Raw genomic sequence first — 24100 nt, 5'->3', positions numbered from 1 at the left:
ATGGATAGAATATTGGGTGTCCTGCTCCATCGCTCTTCAGCCCATTCTTATTTGTGCTAGAGTCTCTTACTGATTCTGAAACTCGCTATTGTTTTTTGTTTGTTTATTTTTGGTTTTTCAAGGTAGGGTCTCACCCTAACTCAGGCTGACCTGGAATTTACTATGCAGTCTCAGGGTGGCCTCGAACTCATGACATTCTCCTACCTCTGCCTCCCGAGTACTGGAATTAAAGGCATGTGCCACCATGCCTGGCCTTGCTATTGTGTTTTTGGCAGTCTCTGTTAATTCTTGGTTCTTGCCTCTCCTATAGGACTGGAGTTAGAGATGCTTGTTGCTACACCAGCTATTTCATGTGGGTTCTGGATATTCAAACCTGGGCAGTCTCAGATCCTCATGCTTTGACAGGAAGTGCTTCTAACCATGGAACCATTTCTCCAGCCCTTCATTTTGTTTTGTGACTCTTCATCAGTCACTTCACTGCCCTCTTTTAGATATTGTCAGTCGCCCATTATTCTGCCTTGATTTTAGAGGAAATGCTTTCAGTTCTCCCCGTTCAGCATTATGTTGGCTATGGGCTTATCATATATGTCTTTATTATATTGAAGCATGATCCTTCTTAACCTAGTTTATTCAGAGATTTTATCATGAGAGGATGTTGGATTTTGTGAAAGTTGTTCATTGAAATTATCATGCCATTATTCTTTATTTGATTTACCTGCTTGTATTATATTTATTGGTATGCATATGTTGAACCACCCTTTTATTACTAAAATGAACCAACTTGGTCATGGTATATGATCTCTTTAATGTGGTGTTGAATTTAATTTGCAGGTATTTCCTTTTTAAAAAAATGTTTTTGTTTATTTGCAAGCACAGAGAGCAAGAGAGAAGGGGGAGGGGAATAGGTGTGCCAGGATGTCTTGTTACTGAAAACTCCAGATACATGCACCACTTTGTGCGTCTAGCTTTACATGTAGAATTGAACCAGGGCTATCAGGCTTTGCATGCCTTCAATCACTAAAATATCTTTTCAGTCCAGATTTGAATGTATTTTTACGGATATTTTCATGAATATTTTCTTCATATATGTTCATCAAGGATATTGGTCCTAAGTGTTCTGTGTGTCCTTATTGAGTTTTGTTATCAGCATAATACTGGGTTTACAGAATGAGATTTAAAATGTTCCTTGTCTTTTTGTTTTATGGAATAGTTTAAGTAGTGTTGATGTTGTCTTTGTTAAAAATCTGGTAAAATTTGGCAGTAAATCCATCTGATCCTTAACTTTTCTTTGTTGTAAGATATTTTTACTACTTCAGTGGTATTGCTTGATACTGATCTATTCAGGTTTTCTGTGTCCTCTTGGCTCAATTTTGGTAGGTTATATGTTTATGTAAATTTGTCCATTCCGTCTGCAGTTTTTGTTTATTGGTGTAAAGAAGTTCTGGTTTGCCGATGAAGAGACTTAGTCCCGGGTGTTGGCACTATGGAGCGGTGGCTAGATCACAAGGCTGCCCCAGTAAGTCCATGATGAGTGTACTGCTTGGAAGTGAGGTCTGCTTGGACAAAGTGGACAGCTGGGTGCAACCCTCTGAGAGGTGGATCTTTCACTTGACCCCTGCCTGTCGGTCTGTCTCTGCTTCTTGCTTACCTTGAAGTGAGCGGCTTTCCTGTTATGCCTTTATGTCATGATGTTTCTTCTGCCAGCAGGTTTCGCAAAAAGCACCTTTAACCACTGATCTATCTTTCCATCCCTCACTGTTCTCTCAGTTTCTATATATAGGCATGTATATATAACCCTATATATAAAACTATATATATATAACTATAAACCTCACTCTTAGAACTGCTGATATTATAAACCAAAAGTATATTGTGTTTTTACTTTCCTTTGTTTCTGGGAATTTCTTTTCTTATTAATTAATTTATTCATTAGAGAGAAAGAGAATTAATTTGTCATAGCCTCTAGCCACTGCAAACCAACTCCAGATGCATGCACCACCATGTGTATCTGGCTTACATGGGTCCCAGTGAGTCAAATCTAGGTCTTTAGGCTTTATAAGAAAGCACCTTAACTACTAAAGTCATCTCTCTATTCCTGTTTTTGGGAATATCTTGGTTTCCTTTTTTAAATTTTATTTTATTTTATTTTTTATTTGAGAGCAACAGACATAGAGAGAAAGACAGATAGAGGGAGAGAGAGATAATGGGCGCGCCAGGGCTTCCAGCCACTGCAAACGAACTCCAGACGCGTGCGCCCCCTTGTGCATCTGGCTAATGTGGGACCTGGGGAACCGAGCCTCGAACCGGGGTCCTTAGGCTTCACAGGCAAGCGCTTAACCACTAAGCCATCTCTCCAGCCCCCCCCTTTTTTTTTTAAAAAAAAACACCTTTATTTATTTGAAGGGGAGAGGGGAGGGAGAAAATGAATGCACCAGAGCCTCTAGCAACTGCAAACAAACTCCAGATGCATGTGCCACCTTGTGCATCTGGCTTACATGGGTACTGGGGAATTGAGACTGGGTCTTTTGGCTTTGTAGGCAAGTGCCTTAACTGCCCAGCCATCTCTCCAGCCCTTGATTTCCTTTTTTGATATCTTGATGACATATTCAGCATTCAGTAGTGTATCATTTATTCCCATTAATAGAGTGAGACCCACCTCAAAAAACAAAAAATAACAAAAAAAAAAAAAAAAAAAAGAAAAAGTTCATAGGAGGAAAGGTTTTATTTCAGCTCATGGTTTTTGTGAGGAAGTTTCATCCGGTGGGGAAAGCCCGACAGGCCCGAGCAGGAAGCCGAGGTCACAGCTTCAACAGCAGGAGAGAGGAAGGAGTCTGAGCGCTGGTCTGAGAGCTGTGCTAAATTACTGCAAAGCCCATCAGTGTACCCCTCCTCCACCAAGACCCCACCTCCCAAAGGCCCTGCAGCCTTGCCAGATTGCCACCATCTAGAGACAAAATATGAGGCTTAATCACAAACAAATGAAACTGTGGGGCTCTCTTACATTAAAATCACCATAGGTATTGAACTCACCCACATTACTTTGGCTATGATTAATCTATGGCTTTATCTCAGGTAGTGTGTGTTTTATGAAATTGAGTTCTCATTTTTGGTGTATGTATGTGAAGAATTTTAATGTCCTCTTGATGCCCTTAATCAGTATGAAATGACCATCTTTATCTTGTATGACTACTTTGGTTTGCTTTTTTTTCCCCTCCAAGGCAGGGTCACTCTAGCTCCAGCCAGCCTTGAACTCACAGCAATCCTACCACCTCAGCCTCCTGAGTGCTGGTACTAAAGCTGTGTAACACCATGCCTGGTTTATATATATATATATATATATATATATATACACGCGCACATGCATGCATGTTAGAGAATGAGAATAAATGAATTTGGGCATATCTGGGCCTCTTGCCACGGCAAACTTCAAACACGTGTGTCACTTTGGGCATCTGGCTTTCTGTGGGTACTGGGGAATTGAACGGTACAGGTGGCTATGTAAGCAAGCACCTTTAACTTCTAAGCCTAGTTTTGTTTAAAGCTATTTTGTCAGATATTAGAATAGTAGTACCTGTCTGTTTCTTAGTTCCATTTGTACTTTAATGACAAAATTATCTCCCTAGCCCTGAATTGCAGTTGTTCTTAATAGTATATCTGTCCCATTTGAAGCACACACACACCATTATACTCATTTTTGCACTCTTAACTACTATGTGTTGAGTAGCCTTCACACAGAGCCTGCAGTGTACAATGCAAATGAAACTGTGACAAACACAAATTCAGACAGAGAAGGTGTGTCCTGAAGGAGGGATATGAAAAGCAGCTATGATTTTATGACAGTAGAGCAAATAAGGGGCACAAAGAGGCCGTCATGTATCGAGATTGTGCATATACTGAGCGCAAGCTATTTTGTGGCATTCTAGGAGGCATTTCACAAATAAGGGACTGCTACATAGGAAAGAAGAATTTAATGAAGGTAAATTTGGGCTTCCTCATTTATTCTTAAAAAATGCAGCTGTAGAAAGCCAGGCATGGTGGTGCACACCTTTAATCCCAGTACTTGGGAGGCAGAGGTAGGAGGATCGCCAACAGTTCAAGGCCACCCTGAGACTACAGAGTGAATTCCAGGTCAGCCTGGACTAGAGTGAGACCCTACCTCGAAAAACCAAAACCAAAACAAACCAAAAAACCCAGCTGTCTAATTGACAATGTTCCCAACATCTTCATATTTCTGGGAATTCTAAAAGCAGAGCCTCTCAATTATATGCTGGTAGTTACTAAGTGTTAATGTGTTGACCCTCACAGGTTTGGGGGAAGCTCACACAGCTGACTTCTGCCAGCCCCTGACTCTGCCACTGTCTCGTATTACTCCCACTGTTGTTTTCTGTGTATGTTATCACCTGAAAAGCACTGATCTGTAATTTAGATTGTTCAGAATCATTCATTTCAAGCATAATAATTTTTAACCAGTAGTATTTCAGAAAACAACTCCTAACACTATATATGTGTGTGTGTGTGTGTGTGTGTGTGTGTGTGTGTGTGTGTGTGTGTGTATATATATATATATATACACACACACACTGCATATGTTCTTGTTTATTTCTCTCTATATAGAGATACACATATATAAGCAATGAGGATAGAAGAGAATTTGTTCTTTATACTTGCATTTCAGTTTTAATTAAAAATGTCTGCTTGTTACAGGCAGTGTCGTAGGTCACATGCTGTACATGTACTTAGATATATGTCATATAGCTTTGCATGACGGCAGGGCCTCTGGAAATTACTGTGCCCATAGTTTGACACATACTTTTTTGTTAGCATTTCTATATTTTATAAAATCTTTAACATTTTATTCTGATCTTTGAAAGTAGTACTTGGATGACACCTTGTATCACTGATAAAAGTTGCTGTCTAGGGATTGGGGAGTTGGCTCAGCAGTTAAAAGCATTTGTTTGCAAAGCCCTCCAGTCTGAGTTCAATTCCCACCCATACAAAGCTACACAGGCATTCCTTTGCAGCAGCACAGTACTCTGAGATGTGCATGCTTGCACACACGCATGCACACACACGCATGCACACACAAATAAATTTTTGAAAAGGTTGCTGTCTAGTTAATATGAATAACAAAGGTGAACTAAGTTATAATCTTTTCATTTTAGGTTAGCTGGAGAATTTTTAAAGTCAAACTATTTGTTTGTTGCTGTTGGACAAGTGGGAGGAGCATGTAGAGACGTTCAGCAGACTATTCTTCAAATTGGCCAGTATTCAAAAAGAGAAAAACTCGTTGAAATTCTGCGAAACATAGGTATTGTATGTTGATATCTTTGTTGTCATTATGCTGAATTTAGAAAATAACTAACTTGTAAAAATCATCACTGTTTTGCTTTTTCCTTAAAGCTCTTTTATAGATGTCCTTATGATTTGCTTTTTGGGTAAATTGTATAAAAATATTTTTGTTTATCCCCATAAAAGTTGAATGTAGCAAATACTTGAGACTTAATTTAACAGTGTTTGAGTAAAAGCTATTTCAGCAAGTGTAGTGCATGTGTGTGTGATACAACTAAAAAGGCTTAGTAATAACATGGGTTTTTTGTTCATTTTTATTTACTTATTTGAGAGTGACAGAGAGAGAAAGAGGCAGAGAGAGGCGGGGGGAAGAGAATGGGCACTCCAGGGCTTCCAGCCACTGCAAACAAACTCCAGATGCATGCGCCCCCTTGTGCATCTGGCTTACGTGGGACCTGGGGAATCAAGCTTTGAATCGGGGTCCTTAGGCTTCACAGGCAAGCGCTTAACCACTAGGCAATCTCTCTAGCCCAATAACATGTTTTTTTTTTTATGTATTGTCAAAATAACTATTCTAGCTGGACCTGATGGAATATACCTTTGTATAATTCTAGCTTGTGAGGTTGAGGCAGGAGAATTGAGAGTTTGAGGCCAGCCTGGAGACTCTCATAGAAAAATAACAGTGAGCTCTTCTTGTTTCTGGTTCTTCATTTCTTGCTTGATAAGGCCTCCTAAATTGATAGATTCAAAGAGCTTCAGGGCTCCTGAGATCTAGTTGCGTAAGATCAGGTGTGTTTAGAGTAGTATGTCTATAGACAGGATCTACTTATGTTCTATGCCTATGGGGTAACTTTTATTTTCCAAAAACTTACTTGTTCTTTATTTAAATTGGGTTTTTTGAAATAGTTTATTTGGAGATTGGAAATAATTTCACATATGGTCATTTCGGGTTTTTTTGTTGTTGTTACCTCACATGCTAAGTCCACTATACTATACTAAATTCACTGCATGTACTTTTCTTTCCTTCATCTACAATCCCCCATACTAGTAATTTTGTTTCAGTTGGAATGTTTGTGTTGAGAAATGGGAAGACAGGAAGTTAGTTTTAATAGTGATTAAAAAGAAAAATTAGAAAGGTGATTTCATGACTATTTAAAGGCTTCATTAGTCTTCCAGTTTTCTCCATTTTTTTGTTTCAGTTTTTGAGACAGGGTCTTGCCGTGTAGCTATGGATGGCCTAGAACTCACTATGTAAGTTGGGCATGGTGGAGCATGCCTTTAATTCCAACTATTGAGAGGCAGAGGTAAGTGGATCACTGTGAGGTCTAGGCCACCCTGAGATTACATAGTGAATTCCAGGCTAGCCTGGGCTAGAGTGAGACCCTACTCTGAAAAAAGAAAGAAAGAAAAGAAAAGAAAACACTATATAGACCTCACTATGTAGAACAACCTGGCCTTGAACTTGCAGTGATCCTTCTGCATCTGCTACTTGAGTGCTAAGATGACAAGCCTGAAGCACCATATCCAGCTCTGGTCTTGACTGTCCTATATCCCTCTCCCCCTGCCTCAAGCAATCTTTTTGCCTGATCCTCCTGAGGGCTGCAGCTATAGGAGTCCACTGCTACATCTGGCTTAGAAAACTTTCAGAAACCAAAGACAGTTTGAGTTCATCAGATGTTTCATGACACATACTTACAATATATATAAAGATAAAGAAATGTGAGTTGGAGGGTGGCTTAGCGGTTAAGGCGTTTGCCTGCAAAGCCAAAGGACACAGGTTTGATTCCCCAGAACCCACATTAGCCAGATGCACACGGGGGTGCAATTCAGTTCTCATTATTTTATGTGTACTAACTGATTTAATTTTCCAACAACCATGTAAAAATATATATACATACATATATATTTACAAGGGGGGAGAGAGAGAAAGAGAATATGAGAATGAGAAGGAACAGGAATGAGAATGGGCACTCTACATTTTGCACATCTGGCTTTATGTGGGCACTGGGAAATGGAACTCAGGTTGTTAGGCTTTGCAAGCAACTGCCTTAATCAACTGCAGTCTGTCCAGCCCCCAAAACGACCTTAAAAGATAGACTTGCCAAGTATAAATGGAACTTCTCAATGCAGAAGAGATGAGTAGTATATGGTGCTCCTGAAGCTAAACTGTATTCCCAGTAGAGTCAGCTTAAGATGCTTAATACATGATCTTGTGGAATAACGTTTATTTTGGGAAGAATTGAAAAGAAGAGTTTGTCAGAAGTGCTGGTTTGATGTTGGGAAAAGGTAGTGTGTATGAACACTTGAGAAAATTCTGTATTAAACTGTTGAATTTCATGTTATTTAGGATTTACTGTTCCTGTGTGTTAAGTTTTACATAGAATATCTTGTGTATCCTCAAATAGGTCATTTTTTTCATACATTTCTTTTGTGATCTTCCACTTAATTTTGCTAGCTTATTCATTTTGCATTTAAATGCATAGGCTTTATTATTTCAGCGCTGCTTAACCAAGCTCATTTTTAAAATAGTTTTACCTTTTATAATTTGAAATCAGTGAGGCTCAAAAATGTTTTTGAGTATCTTTAATTACTAAAGGAAGAAATTGCCTTTTAATTAATTATATAATTAAACTATTTGATCAATGCGACAAATTTATTAACTTTAGCTTTGACATCTGTCCATGGAGTAAATATTAACTCCCTCCTACATCACACTGGGCTCTAGGTGCTGGTAGTAAGGATAGAAGTGGATGAGCCAGTTTCATTTTCTGACATGCCTCTTTTCCCTTTTCCTGACTGTGTAGTTTCAGTGTTAATACTTTTCATTGTTTTATAGGTGATGAGAGAACTATGGTCTTCGTTGAAACTAAGAAAAAAGCAGATTTCATTGCAACTTTTCTCTGTCAAGAAAAAATATCAACTACAAGTATTCATGGGTGAGTAAATTAATGTGCTGTTCTACTTAGAGAACAAGAGGACTTTAATTAATGTGATGTTCTAGTCAGAGATCATGAGAACTTTAATTAATGTGCTGTTCTAGTCATAAAGCATGAGGACTTTGTTTAATGTGATGTTCTAGTCACAGAACATGAGGACTTTGGCATTTAAGAAACAATATATATAGAGTTATGCACCATGTCACGTTTTGGTCAGTAATAAACTATATATATGACAGTGTGTCCCATAAGTTTATATTCCCTAGTAGTAGAGAAGCTTAGTGTGTGTGCATTTGTACTTAGTGTGCAGTGAAATGTTGGAACAAATGAAATAGCCAATGACACATGCCAGTACATGTCTGTCATTCAGTCATAACACGTCAGTACATGTCTCTGTCATTCTGTCATGACGCATGTCAGTCCATGTCTGTCATTCATTTATGACACGTCAGTAGATGTCTGTCATTCAGTCATGACGCATGTCAGTCCATGTTGGTCATTCAGTCATGATGCATGACAGTACATGTCTCATTCAGTTATGATGCATGTCAGTACATGTCTCAGTCATGACGTTAGTACATGTCTTTGTTACTCAGTCATGATGCATGTCAGTGCATGTCTGTCATTCAGTCATGACATGTCAGTACATGTCTCATTCAGTTAGATGCATGTCAGTACATGTCTCATTCAGTCATGACACGTCAGTACATGTCTTTGTCGTTCAGTCATGATGCATGTCAGTGCAAGTCTGTCATTCAATTATTACACATGTCAGTATATGTCTCTGTCATTCAGTCATAAGGCATGTCAGGACATATCTCTGTCATTCAGTCATGATGCATGTCAGTACATGTCTCATTCAGTCATGACATGTCAGTACATGTCTTTGTCATTCAGTCATGATGAATTTTAGTACATGTCTCTGTTATTCAGTCATGACCCATGTTAGTACATGTCTCTGTCACTTAATAATGCATGACTGCTGATTGATGCTCTGATTTTTATGACAGAATTCTAAGATTATGTCTAAAGATCCTTCAAAAATTAAACTTTTACCCATTTTTCTTAACTCTCCTTGTGCCAGGAGAATACAGTAAAACCCAGAAGGCCTAAACAGTCACTCTTCATTCTTAGTTTTTATAAGAACTAACTGGTAGGGATGGACAAGTTAATGTTCTGCCTCAGTTTCCTCATAATGAGGAATGGGTATTTCTAAAATGGTTTCATTTGTAGCTAAATATTTTCTCTGTTAAATTTGTGTGTTTGACACATGACTTGTACTGGAGCACTTAAAATATGTCAGCACAACTTTAGTGGTACTTTACTAGTTAATCTAAAATATTAATCATTGACTATATAGAATTATGAAGTTGTACTTTAAAAACTATTTTAAGCAAGTATTCAAATAGTTGGATATCATTTTTTGTTGCTATTAGAAAGCATAAGAGGACTTGACCTTTGTCACATTGAGTTCATCTGTCCTGGTTCTTTAGCTGTTTCTTCCCTCATCTGCAAATGGGTGTGGTTGTTCTAACTGAAATCTTGTGATGACAGAGTGGTGGCTTGGGAGGGATTGCTACAGTATCTGGCATGCAGAAAGTATGCATTAATGTTAAGTGCTATTAGTTTGTTTAAAATAAGTTTCACGTTGAACTCGAATGTCTCTTTAAAGTGGTCCTAATGCACACTTCTTTGTCTTTCAAGTGATCGGGAGCAGAGAGAGAGAGAGCAGGCTCTGGGAGATTTTCGCTATGGAAAGTGTCCAGTTCTTGTGGCTACGTCAGTAGCTGCCAGAGGGCTGGATATTGAAAATGTTCAGCATGTTATCAATTTTGATCTTCCTTCTACCATTGATGAATATGTTCATCGAATTGGGCGCACTGGGCGTTGTGGGAATACGGGAAGAGCTATTTCTTTCTTTGATCCTGAATCAGATAATCATTTGGCACAACCTCTAGTGAAAGTACTGTCAGATGTAAGTGTAAGCATTTTTAAATGTAAAAAGTCGTTTCTCTTGTTTTTGAGACATTTCATATGTATGCATGTAAGTAAGCTTTCCCAATAATCGAGGCCTCATGTTACATATGAGGTTAATTGTTTTTCTTTTTTAGGCTCAGCAGGATGTTCCTGCATGGTTGGAAGAAATTGCCTTTAGTTCCTATGTTCCTTCTGGCTTCGGTGGTAGTACACGAGGAAGTGTATTTGCATCCGTTGACACTAGAAAGGTTAGTTGAGGGGGAAAATTCAGAATTTGTTTCCAGTTATGCTCTGAAAATGTGAAATAACTATAGTATTCAGTAATTGATTGAAAGTCTTTCATGCCTAGGAGATAGCTACTTTGTTCCTTGTCCTTCCTTCTTTCCTTCCTTTCTTCCTTCATTCCTTTGTTCGTTCATTTGTTCCTTCCATTCCATGAATGAGAGAGAGAATGGTTGTGCCAGGCCTTTAGCCACTGCCAATGAACTCCAGATGCATGTGCCACCATGTGCGTCTTATGTAGGTTCTGGGGAGTTGAACCTGGATCCTTACCCTTTGCAGGCAAGTGCCTTAACTGCTAAGCCATCTTTCTAGCCCGGCGTTGTAGTTTTATGTGTATGTGTACACACACACACACACACACACACACACACACACACACGTATGCATACTTTTTTATTTTAAAGATGAATTAACTCTGGGATTTATATTCAGATACCTTAATTCCCTTATTTGCTGCCATTTTACATTCTAATTTAGGATCCTTTGCATTTTCTACAGAATTGCTTAATTTTGGAATCTTGAAGACTTTACTAAGACAAAAATGCTAGAGCTATGAGGTTCCAAGTCTTTGACACGTCAGTTTTTATGCATCATTCCTTGGTACAGATGTAATGAGCATACTAATTAAATACTTACTGTTTCCTTGAAGTGTTACAACATGCTCAAGTTTTCCAAAATGAGTGCCTTAAAAATCTTGAAATATTTTGTGCAGCATGGAACTACTGGTTGCTACGGGCTTTTTATCAAATGACTCCGATCTAGTGAGAAAGAGAATCATGTCTGTAACTTGAGTTTCCACTAGCAGTCTGGGCAGTGGGACTTTGAAGCGCTTGTGACATAAGTGATCACTTGTTCTCTTGTTTAAGAATCCCCAGGGCAGGAGCACTCTGAGCACGGCAGGGTTATTGTCTTCAGCAGCTCCCAGTCCAGCTGACGACGAGTCGTGGGACTAAAGCAGACATCGGCTTCCAGGCTTTGGTGCAGTCTTGATGCAGAGAAGAAAATAGTTTTGATTTTTAAAATTTTTACAGAAGTGTGAAATCTGGCATTCTTGTATCTCCTGTTCTTCTATTCTCTCACCCTAAGAGAAAAATCGTCATTGACTAGTTGAGTTGAGAATAAAGGTTGGCTTTAAACTCTAAACATAGAAATCACAAAGTAAACAGATTGGCTCAAAAGGGACTGAGCCTATATGAAAGGAATAAAAAGTAGACAAGAAAAAAGTATTAATGTGACTACAGTTGATAATGAATATATGGTTCTTTATGTATGGCTATGTAAGAATACTGATGAATAATACACAAAGAACAAAATGGAAAGTTCAATGAATAAAAATCTGGGAAACAATTTTCACTTTGTCATCTTATTTCTGGGAAAGACTAATGTTCACACTGTTAATTGTAACACCCATGTGCCTTAATTTTCCCTTCTCATTTGTGTTGTTTACAAAAATTTCATAATTCATTTTTTTCTGATTTTTACTTACTCGGAATGTGTCATAGATACCCAGCTTGCTTCCTATTGGTTTGTATTTTGCTTGATCTTTCAAATTACTACAAAGCATTATTAAATAGAGAGCTGGAAGGTAGTATACAAAATTATACCAGTTTTACAGACCATCTGTAAACCTTTTAGTGTTCAGTTAACTTTTTCTCATCTTTATGTATAGTTTTGAATGATTACCATGCAAATTTTCAAAGTAATATAAATCTGTAATTAGGAAATAAAATGATAGTCTTCGAAACATAAAGCAATATCCTACTCCTCTTTTCTAAAGTCCTGTCCCTTGTTCCATACTTAGCCAGCTTTAACAATGCTATTATATATTATATTATGTTATATTATATATTATTATGTCACTATTATCTATCCATACACATTTTTGTTCTGCCATGTTGAGACACCTACTGACCTTGATAGATGAAGATTTAACTCATCTCCCTCTCTAATTCACTGTGCTAGTATATTGAACTGATGTTAGAGGGCACCCTTTCCTTCTCTCTTCCTTTTTTCCACATACCAGTTGTAAACTATAGATTTATATTTCCGAAAAAACAATTTTGTGTGTTCTGGGCAATCTAACTTAAGTCGTCTTGGGCCCTCTCATCCTTTATGCTTGAGCAGCAAGCACTGTTTTAACTGCCGAGCCATCTCCCCAGTCCCCCCCAAACCCCTTTTTGCTCTCTTCCACAATCCACAGTGCTATGTTGATGGGTCAAATATTGTACAGGTTTTGCACCAGGTGATATCAGTTGTTGTGAGGTCATGAATGCATCATTTCGTATCCTGAAGACAGCATTCCAAAGCTTTCCTTCCTATTCTCTGGCTCTTACATTTTTTTGCTCATTGAGTGTTGAGCACTCAACAGTCACTTTTTCTCAGCACTTTGATGAGTATTGAATCTCCCCAGTTGCCACACTAAGCAGTTACTTTTTCAAATCTCAGAACTATCTTATTTTTTCCTCAAATTGTTGCTTAATTGAATTTTCTGTTTCATTTGTGCTTTTCATTTTGTTAAAAAAATTTTTTTTTGAGGTATGATCTCATTTTATCCCAAGTTTACCTGGAACTCACTCTATAATCCAGGTTGGCTGGCTTTAAACTCATGGTGAGATCCACCTCGGTCAGCCTCTCTGGTGTGCTGGCATTATAGGCATGAGTCGTCATGTGGAATTTGACCCAAGAAATCAGTTTCACATGAAGCATTTTCTTTTCTGATGCTTGGTGTCAGAAATTTTAAGCTGTCATAATTTTTATGTTGTATATACATTTAATGAAACTCAAGGCTAGCTTTATTCTAATAAAGCAACTGGTCCCATTTTTTTCTTCTTTTCACAATTTTTATTAACATTTTCCATGATTATAAAAAATATCCCATGGTAATACCCTCCTTCACCCCTCCCCCCGCACTTTCCCCTTTGAAATTCCATTCTCCATCAGATTCCCTCCCCATCCCATGGTCCCATTTTTGTACCTTTTTCATCCCTTAAGAGTCATCTCTGGTTATCCCGGAAAAGATGCAGGTTCACATGTGGCTGTTAAAGAGTTAATTTTTCTTTCTTTATCCCTTTGTTTCATAGTAGACATGAAAGACTGGCCCCGGCAATACTAGCCAGCTCACTGTGTGGAATAGCAAGCACTGGGCTTTTGACGACTTAGGAAGAATGGCACAGTACGTGACTGAGAAGGAAGGATGTCCTGACCTCATTTCGGGGGGATAACCTGCCTACTGTACCCTGCCTGGGGTCTTGGGGCAGATAAAGTAGAAATGGTTTTCCCGGTCAGCACGGGTAACATTTCCGTACACAGGAGCGGTATGTGTGAGGGAGCTCTCCTCTCCGTCTCCCCTCCGTCTTTGGCACACCTGGGTAGTTCAGAGCTCCCTCTCTGTCCCCTTCATGTCAGCAAAGGCAGATTGTCACTGGGCTCCCTCCCTGTGTTGGGACTCTTAGAGATTTCTGATGCAGTGCTCTGCTGCTGAGCTATACACTGAGGCCCATCTCCGTGAATTTCCATGGATTGAGAATTGGGCTCCTTATTTAGTATTTTGAAACATAGCCCAAATGCCCCGCCTCTCTTTCTTTTTCTTCACCTTTGTTGCTTATTGTAACAATTGTACAAGTTCAGTGAATTTCAGTTCAGGAATACATCGCACATTGATCATGCCCACCCCACCCTTGGAACTCCCTGCTTCCTTCAGCCCCCTTTAGTACTTCTGCTTTGAAATCGTCTTTTCTTCCCATCTGTGAAAAGTAGTGCGTTCTGATGGTACGTGATGACACTGTCAGAGCCTCATTCTTAGCAGCTGGGCACTGTGGCTCACGTACCATGTTCTCTAACGGTCATTTATTGACTGGCTTGTGGGATGATTCCACATCGTGGCTACCGTGAAGCTCTTCAATAAACAGATGTGTCCACGCCTCTTGTGTGCCGACTTCATGTCCCGATACACACCTGGGAATAGACTAGCTGAATCACGTGGCCGTTTAGAGGAACCCCAGATTGTATTCCAAACAGGTTCTACCCACATACAACTTCTCCAAATTCTAACATGTTTTGTTACAAATTTTGTTGATTTTATATGCCTGATGACCAAAGGAAAAACAATCATTCATAACCTTGCAGGCGAGCTGTGTCTCAGTGTCTATTCTGACTTTCCAGATCCTTTGGATGAAATTTTTTGATACGTTAGGCATCTGAGATGGAGAGATGGCAGACTCTTCACCCCGCTTGCCTTGTGGTAGAACCTCTTAAACTTGATGCTATGCACTTGTCAAGGTGTTTGTACACTTAACCGTACTGTGACAGACTGCTCCCCAGGTTAACACCCAGTAGTAACCTTTCTCTAACACACTTTAAGTCTGTCTGGTTAATCTGTCTCCTCCTGCTGGCTTCTGGATCCCAGTTGCTTGGAATTTTATTTTTCATCCTTATCCACAGGTGAGAAGTGTCTCTCACAGTGTTTGGTTGGTTCCCATCTCTCACCTCAGCCAGTCTGTGCTACATTCAGGGCTGCAGATGCTGTTACGTGTCCTGTCCCTTTTGCTGGGTTTCTTCTGGCTGTGAATGTATCTTGCTGCTCATTTACTCTTCTCTTGAATTACTTACTATATTGAGAATATTTGGTGCTTTCCTCTTTCTCATGGGTAGACCAATTTTTTTTTTTTTTTGGAATTTATCACTTCTTATTTATTTATTTTTCAAGCTAGTGTCTCACTCTAGCCCAGGCTGACCTGAAACTCACTCTAGTCCCAGGCTAGCCTCAAACGCAGTCATCCTCCTATCTCTGCCTCCAAAGTGCTGCTATTAAAGGTGTGCACCACCACGCCAAGCTTATTCACGTTTTAATGATAGTATTAGTCAAAGTTTTTCTCCTCTGGATGTAAGATACCCTTAAGCAACTTTTGCAGTTCTGGTCTAGTGGTCACAAAATTTATTAATTTATATTTTTCATGGAAGGTTTTTATTTCCCCTTCACTGTGAAGGATAGCCTTGCCGGATATAGTAATCTTGGTTGGTAGTTCCTATTTTTGAGAACCTGAAATGCATCATTCCGTGCCCTCCTGACATTTATAGTTCCTTCTGAGAAAACTGATGTTAGTCTAGTGTATTTGCCTTTAAGTGTGAGGCGGTGCTTCTCTCTAGCAGATTGTAACAATTTTTCTTTGTCCTGTATTCTTGACAATTTATCTATAATATGTTGTGGAGAACTTTTATGTTCATCAGTATCTGGGGCTCTGCATGCTTCCAGTACCTCGATGTCCATCTCTTTCCCAAGATCTGGAAGATTCTCTGCTATTATTTTATGAAACAGGTTTTCTATACCAGCAACCTGCTGCTCTTCTCCCTTAGGTATGCCAGTGAGCCGAATGCTTGCTTTTTACACAGTGTCCCAAAGCTCACACATTTCCTTGTTCAGCCTTTAAAAATCCCTTTTTGTCTTTCTTTAACATTTTGAGAGTCCTGTCTTCAAGCTCTGCTATTCTTTCCTCCGCTTGATCTAATCTGCCATCTTGGCCATCAATTATTTTTGAATCTGATTTGTTGAGCTTCTCAGGTTTGTGATCTCTTGTTTCAGTCTCTTTCACAGTCCCTCTCTCATGACTAGACTTGTAGTCAAGGGCCTCATTCACCTCCTGCTGGTTCTTCACCCTCATCTCCTTCAGCTCCTGCAGTCAAAGGCCCCTTTCACAAATGCTTTTATTAGCTGGGCATGGTGGCACACGCTTTTAATCCCAGCACTCGGAGGGCAGAGGTAGGAGGGTCACTGAGTTCAAGGCCACCCTGAGACAACAGAGTGAATTCCAGGTCAGCTTGGGCTAGAGTGAGACCCTACCTCAAAAAAAAATGCTTTTATTTGCATTCACATGTATGTACATATATGCTTATATATGTACATGTCTACATGCACATGTGTGTGTGTGTAGCCCTGCCAGGGTTTCTTGCTCCTACCACTGAATGCCAGATGCTTGGCCCATTTTGTCTGGCTTTACATGGGTGCTGAGGAATTGAACCCAGGCCTGTAAGCTTTGCAAGCATCTTTAACAAACACTGAAGCTCTACTCCAGCCCCCAAAGGCTGCTTTTATCTATATTTATTTTTCTTTTTTTCTTTATGTTAAGGCTTCTTTTAAAATTTTACTTTATTTTTATTTGAGAGCAACAGACAAAGAAAGAGTCAGATAGAGGAAGAATGGGTGTGCCAGGCCTCCAGCCACTGCAAATGAACTCCAGACGTGTGCGGCCCCTTGTGCATCTGGCTAACATGGGTCTTGGGGAACCGAGCCTCGGACCGGGGTCCTTAGGCTTCACAGGCAAGCGCTTACCCGCTAAGCCATCGCTCCAGCCCAAGGCTTCTTTTTAAACTTAGGTATTTCAGTGTCTTCCCTTTGTCCCTCAGTACCTTTTAGAAACATTCAGCTTCAGTTGGCTCTCAAGCCTTAGGGTGTGACTGAGAAGAGCTAACTCTCCTTCCTTTTAAACCCTGTAGCTCCTCCTGCTCCTCTTCCCTTCCTCCCTCCCTCCTTTCCTCCCTGTCCAGTCTCATCTCTGGTACTTCTTGTGCCAGTGTGTCCCAGTGCTGTAGCCCAGAGCTTTCTACCAGCAAGAACCTAGCCTGGGCAGCCTGGCAGCTGGGTGACTGGCTGGAACCCCTGTGGAACTGCAGTCAGGTCCTGGAAAGCGGCTTTCGCTCTGCTCCGCCTACCTCCCCGGGACTCCTCGGTGTCTAGGCTGTGCTCCAGAAGGCTCTTAACTAGTGGCAGCTCGTGGTTCTTGCATTCTCTGGACGTGTTGGGTCGAGCCAGAGGCTGCCCTCATCCAGGTAAGTGGCCCAAGGGCTGCGGGTAGCTGCTGACACCAAGCAGTAACGTAAGATTCAGGACCCTTATCAGCCTCTGAAACCCACTAACCAACTGGCCTGGTGAGTCTAGGAACAGAACATTGAGACCCGTGTGCTATAGAGAGATGGTGCCTAAGTATGCCCTGCTAAGAGGATGAGGAGCTACAGGGTTAGCATGTAAGAGCAATTAACATGAGTGCAGGTCACTGAAGTGAGATTTGTCCCTTGGCTTGGGACCTTGCTTCTCCCATAAATTCCTTAGTCCTCCACCTAAGTGATTATTTTGCTGTGATTTAGAGGGTGACTATCAAATTGTCAAAGCAGAATACCAGTAAATTTGTTTCTTTTTCTTTCTTTCTTTCTTTCTTTCTTTTTGTTTTTTTCGAGGTAGGGTCTCACTCTAGCCCAGGCTGACCTGGAAGTCACTACGTACTCACAGGGTGGCCTTGATCCTCCTACCTCTGCTCCTTAATGCTGGGATTACAGGTGTGCATCACCGTGCCTGGCAGTAAATTTCTTTTAAATGATGGGGATTTCTTCACGAGTTTGCGTGTCATCCTTGTGCAGGGGCCATGCTAATCTTCTCTGTATCGTTCCAATTTTAGTATATGTGCTGCCGAAGTGAGCACTAAATGATGGGGATTTCTTAAAGGACTTTGCCCCCATAATTACCACTTTCTAGATTTGCAGTCTCATATTTCTGTGAAATTCCTTCTTACCATGCAGGAACAAAAACTTCTTGCTGAACACATGCATTTATCCTAAAGTCCTACATATCTCAACTTGATTTCCTTGATGTGCATGTGGGAGATTGACAACTTCCCCACAGCGGGTGGAAACACTGCACAGGCTGGTCGTGTGCGCGCCGGCGGCTGCCGTCGTCCCTGCAGCGGCCTCAGCAGCAGGTAGCTGCCGCCCTCGGTGCACCGAGCACGCCCGGGATGAGCTGCGAGCCTCAGGTTGCCCATGCGTAAGAGGAAGAAAGTAACTGCCTACTCGACTCCCCAGCCTCCCCACCCCGTTGTCCATCCATTTGGTCACATCAGGTTTTTAACAAATATTTTTGTTTATTTGAGAAAGAGGGAGGGTGGATGGAGAGAAAGGGCGTGCCAGGGACTTCAGCCACTGCAAACAAACTCCCAGCGCCTGCCGTACATGTGTCCTTTGGCTTTTCTGGCAAGTACCTTAACTGCTAAGCCATCTCTCCAGCCCCGGGTCACATCAGTTTTGAGAGGCAGACCTGTGTAAGAAAGCAAAGCGTCATGTATTAGTAATGTACAGGTCTCATTCTAGTGTGACATTAACTGCGTTACCAGTGTTCATAGACAGCTGGCTCCTGAGAGCCAAGTCAGTAATCACATTTCCAACTCTCTTGTTTGGATATTATAAGTGCAGCTTGCCCTTAGGATATCACACAGTCTGATTCATGCTCATTAATTGGCCATTTTCACATATCACTGTGCACCGTCTCTCAGTTGCTTCATCAGTCTTGCAGGCCTCCACCACTGGAGTTTGTTCATGTTAACCCAGGGATGCTAGCCCGGGATCCTTTCCAGCGAGCCCTGCAGTGCGCGTCCTGATAGTCCCGTCTTCACATGCTCTTTACTCCAACACCTGATTGCTTAGAAGTCATCTGAACAGGAAAGTTCGGTTCCAATAGTTTTCTTTAAGCCTGTAGACAGAATGTTCTGCAGCGCCACAAAGTTAATGCTGTGTCTGTGCTCAGGTAAGTATAATCAGTGTGGATACTGCAAATAATTAATGTTCAAAGTGATGCTGATCACTTTAAGTAGTAGCAGACTTTTTAATAGTTTTTATGGTTTTCTCATGTGTGTATATCATTTAATAGGAAAGAAAACCCTATTCTAGACAAATGTCTCAGATTTACCTAAGTTTCAATGCCATTACTAATTATGTGATCTTGGGTAACGTTGCTTTTTTTTCGGTTTTTTGAGGTAGGGTCTCACTCTAGCCCAGGCTGACCTGGAATTCACTCCATAGTCTCAGGGTGGCCTTGAAGTCATGGTGATTCACCTACCTCTGCCTCCCAAGTGCTGGGATTAAAGGTGTGTGCCACCAAGCCCAGCTGGGTAACTTTGCTTTTTTTGTTGTTGTTGTTGTTGTTGTGTGGTAGGGTCTCACTCTACCCCAGGCTCACCTGGAATTCACTAGGAGTCTCAGGGTGGCCTCGAACTCACAGTGATCCTCCTATCTCTGCCTCCCAAGTGCTGGGATTAAAGGCGTGTGCCACCACGCCCAGCTTGCTTTTTATTTGAAATAAAATTTACAGGGGCTGAGGCTGTAGCCAAGCACTATTGTATGTTTTTCTTTTCTTTCTTTCTTTTTTTTTTTTTTGGTGTTTTTTCGAGCTAGGGTCTCACTCTAGCCCAGGCTGACCGGAATTCACTATGGAATCTCAGGGTGGCCTCGAACTCACGGTGATCCTCCTATCTCTGCCTCCCGAGAGTTGGGATTAAAGGCGTGCGCTGCCATGTCCAGTTTATTGTATGTTTAGTATATGTGAGGTTCTGCATTTAATCTAGTACTACAAAAAAAAAAAAGAAAATTCACATTCAATGAAATTCACAAATCTTAAACTCAAAATTGTATAGCATTCTCCTTGTAGCATCTGGATTTGTTTGTAGTGGCTAGAGGCTCTGGCGCTCTCCCCTCCCCCCCATATCTATCTTTTTCTGTTTGAAAATAAAGATATTAAAACCCAAATCCTGTCAGATTTTATGTTTTCCTCCTTTAAGTTTCACTCACATTTGCCTTTCCCAGAGATTGTTAGAACCTCTGATCATGTCACACTTACTGGGAATAGCTTGAAATCTTGTCTGGGAATTTTGGAAAATAAGTTACATGACTGAAAATGAAACTTCATCACTCATTTGGTTAGCTCAGGCGTCTAAAGTAAGGTAGTGACAAAGATTTCTTGCATGAAGTAGGTCATTTCATTCGCTCTGGCCAGGAGTGCCCTGAGCTGTTCGACACTCCACCAGGGCACAGCATGAAAAGCGCGTGTTCTGTGTGGAGTCACTTTGCCCAAATCCACCTGTTAACCCCACCCAGGAATCAGAGCTGTGGGTACAGGTGTAATGATCACCACAGTGGCCCCTGCGCTGTCAGTCACTGCCAAGGGTTGGGAAAGGCCCCCCAGAGGCTCCCTTGTTTGAACACTTGGTCCTCAGCTGTGAGGCGCAGGTGAAGGAGGCCCCGCGGGCAGAGGTGGCTCACTGAGGTCACAGCCCCACTGCTGGTGTGACCCAGCCGCACGGGCAGGTTGTAGCACTCTGCAAGGATGGCCAGCCAGCCGCCCAGCTTCGCCTGCCGTGGCGAGCCGACACTGGGAATGAACATCTCCTCTTTCACATCGCTTCTGAATGAACAACAGATGCTCACTGTCGATACAGTTCAGATGGCATCACCAAACCTGGCAGTAGGAGCAGGAAGCCAAAGGGTCCTGAGGGCCCACAGACAGCAAATCAGGGTCTCTGTCATTTGCTTGCTTGTTCTTTTTCTTTTTAACTTTGATGACCACTTCCATACACACACACACACACACACACATCCCTGATAATAGTCTCCCATCACCCTCCTTTATCTCTTCTCTTGTATCCTCCCTCCACTGACCCCTTATTTCCACCTAGTCCCTCTATTTTGATGTCATTTCTTCTTGCCCTCATATTATGCAGGTCTTCTTAGATAGGTAGCGTCAGCCACCAGTCACAAAGGGGCTGCTTTGTGTCTGGAAGACAGCTTTCCAGAGTTTTTAATGTTAGTTTATGTTGCTCAGGATTGATCCCAGGGTCTTGTACGTGCTAGGCAGTGCCACACAGCTGAGCTACACTTTTAGCCCCAGCAGAACCATTTCTATAGCAGAATCATTTGGAGACCCAATCCTGGGACGTTGACTGTAACAGGTCTCTTCAGCAGTGGACTGATCCGGAGGATTATGCATAGGTTTCCTTGAGATGGCTTCTCTTTATTTTCATTATTCCTTCTTACTGTCCATATATTTCTCCCTTCTTCACTCCCTTTGATTACTCTGATGTAATCCTTGCTTAAGAAATCACTGGCTAGAGTTACTTTATAGGTAGCATATATAGACAGACATATACCAACAATCTCTCCTTTTCCCAGTTTCTTGAATTTTGTTTCAGTTAGCTATTAATGCATAATAAATTACCCCAAAGCTGGGTGGCATAAAACATTTCGTTTGTCACCCTTTTGGAATTCTGGGCAAGGCATAGCTGCTCCTCTGGTTTTGAGTCTCAAGGTTTTGGCTAGGATATCATCACCTCAGGAGTTGACTGTTTCCAAGATGACTCTGAACTGTGATCTCAGTTCTCCTGTGTTACTGACCAGTCGGCCCGACTCCTGGCCAGCGTGCTTCCTTCTCCCTAGTGCCACCTGCAGCACGGCAGCTGACGTCTTCGTGGTGACACCTGAGAGGACAGGTAGGAGAGGCACGCTGTCCTAATCTTGTCTCAGACATCCAGTCATCACTTTTGCTGCACCCTATTGGCTAGAAGAGACCCGAGTTCCAACCACAGTGCTGAGAAACATTACACAGGGGTGTGAATATAAGGAGACACTTCACAAGCTTTCTGTACAGAGTGCAAATTATAACACGAATGATGTGTGACTTAGAACAAGGGTATGGATCTTAAGACTACTCACCTCTTGAGGAGGTGTAAACACTTGATTTCCTTTTTTTCTTTTTTTTTTTAGGTAGGGTCTCATTCTAGTCCAAGGATGACCTGGAATTCACTATGTAGTCTCAGGGTGGCCTCGAACTCACAGCGATCCTCCTACCCCTGCCTCCCGAGTCCTGGGATTAAAGGCGTACACCACCAGTTGGGCTTAACCTCAAACACTTGAATCTGACAGTCTTCTCTTTTTTTTATTTTCACAATTTTTATTAACATTTTCCATAATTATAAAAAATATCTCATGGTAATACCTTCCCCCCCCGCACTTTCCCCTTTGAAATTCCATTCTTCATCATATTACCTCCCCATCTCAATCATTGTACTTATATATATACAATTCCAACCTATTAAGTACCCTCCTCCCTTCCTTTCTCTTCCCTTTTCACAGTCTTCTCTTACTGGAAGAGCTGGAATTTTAGTTGCAGCTTCTTGCTTGTACTGAGTAGGAAGGGTCCTAAGCGCTTGCTTGTCATGGGAAAGAAGATTGCAACAGCTAACCGCCACATAGCTGGATAAAACACCCAACCACTAGTGTCTTATGGATGGAAGAGGGTGTATTTCTGGGCTACAGTTCTGAGGGAAGGTTTATCGTGGCCACATCTCTCCAGTAGCAGGGAGGAAGGGGAGAGCGAGTTCACTAACACTGGCAAACAGGCCTGTCCCCCAGTACCACCACCTCCAGCTCCATTTCCAAAAGGCGCCACTAGCTGGGTATTAAGCATGAGGCCCAATTACAAATACACAAGGCTATGGGCAAGGAAGGTATTTTACATTCAAACCACACCACAAAGGGAAAAGCAAGATGACAGCACTAAGATCTCAGAATTATCTCTTTGGATAAGATACTATAAGTAAAACTTGTAAGACAATTTAAATATTATTGCACCAAGCTATTAGTAATCTCTTGGTTTAAAAGTTTGTTTCCCTTGACTATAACACCTTGTTGCAGTCCGGTTCGCATTGCTGGTAGAAATCACCCAACCAAGAGCAGCTTCTGGGAAAAAGAGATTTATTTTGGCTTACAGGCTCAAGGGGAAGCTCCATGATGGCAGGGGAAAACAATGGCATGAGCAGAGGGTGGACATCACCCCCTGGCCAACAGAAGGTGGACCACAGCAACAGGAGGATGTGCCAAACACTGGCATGGGGAAACTGGCTTTAATACCCATAAGCCCGCCCCCAACAATACACTCCCTCCAAGAGGCATTAATTCCCAACTATCGATCAGCTGGAAACCTAGCATTCAGAGCACCTAAGTTTATGGGGGACACCTGTATCAAACCACCACACACCTCATGAAGGATTGATTTATATACACACGTATATGTTTTCTGCCCAATTTAAGCTCGTCACAAAAGTACTAATTGTATTTGCACTCTCTGTTAACTTTCAGCTTGCATTGCTGTAATCATCACTCTATGTAAACTGAGGTAGTAGTGTTAAATTTCCCACGCAGTAGAGTTTGGAATTCTTCACCACACTTTTTAAAAATTTTTATTTATTCATTTGACACACACACAGAGAATGGGCATGCCAGGGCCTCCAGCCACTGCAAATGAACTCCAGACGCGTGCACCCCCTGTGCATCTGGCTTATGTAGGTCCTGGGGAATCGAGCCTCAAACCGGGGTCCTGAGGCTTCACAGGCAAGCGCTTAATCGCTAGGCCATCTCTCCAGCCCACTTGTGCTACATTTTATTCATTAAAACAAGTAAAAATATGCATATTACAAAAGAACTTAAATACTCTTGTGGGCAAACTCTGCCTTGTCTGCAGTTGGTTTGGGGCCAGGGAGAGTTTTCTGTTTCTTCATTGGCTAGAAAAAACCCAAAAACCTTCTTTTGGATATAAGGGAAGAATCCCCAAAGCACATGGTTTCATGCTTTTCTGCTCCCTCAGAGGAGAGGAGAGGAGAGGAGAGGGTTTCCCAGCTGACCTGGAGCAGGTGGGATGCGTCTCACTCTAAGGAGCCTTGGGTTTCGTCACCGCCTGAGACTGCTGGAGTTCCCTGCTCCCTGCTTCTGTCCACTGATCACCTGCTGGCGCCTGCCTGACTGGGGAG

The 24100-nt window shown here is 41.6% G+C and overlaps 1 protein-coding gene and 1 non-coding gene across 7 annotated transcripts in view; one reads left to right on the top strand and one right to left on the bottom strand.

Annotated features, from left to right (window-relative positions):
- The window catches only part of Ddx4 (DEAD-box helicase 4), a 58133-nt gene extending 46656 nt beyond the window's left edge, over positions 1–11477 (top strand). For 4 of the 6 annotated variants that reach the window (XM_004664933.2, XM_004664931.3, XM_045139003.1 and 1 more), the window contains 5 exons: positions 5163–5308; positions 8126–8225; positions 9930–10200; positions 10337–10450; positions 11351–11477. In XM_004664933.2, coding sequence (XP_004664990.2) covers positions 5163–5308; positions 8126–8225; positions 9930–10200; positions 10337–10450; positions 11351–11437 — 718 coding nt within the window. In that variant the 3' untranslated portion in view covers positions 11438–11477. The remainder of the gene's footprint in view (positions 1–5162; positions 5309–8125; positions 8226–9929; positions 10201–10336; positions 10451–11350) is intronic. The other 2 variants (XM_004664934.2, XM_004664932.2) reach the window with 1 other exon arrangement.
- A 6369-nt stretch (positions 11478–17846) lies between these two features.
- LOC123456321 lies at positions 17847–17953 on the bottom strand. Its single transcript, XR_006634457.1, has one exon. It is a non-coding gene; the product is annotated as a U6 spliceosomal RNA (small nuclear RNA).
- Positions 17954–24100: the final 6147 nt, after the last annotated feature.

This window comes from Jaculus jaculus, chromosome 20, assembly GCF_020740685.1.
Source record: "Jaculus jaculus isolate mJacJac1 chromosome 20, mJacJac1.mat.Y.cur, whole genome shotgun sequence".
Classification (NCBI taxonomy): domain Eukaryota; kingdom Metazoa; phylum Chordata; class Mammalia; order Rodentia; family Dipodidae; genus Jaculus; species Jaculus jaculus.
Note: the sequence above shows the minus strand (reverse complement) of the source record. Positions and strands in the feature narration are given on the sequence as shown.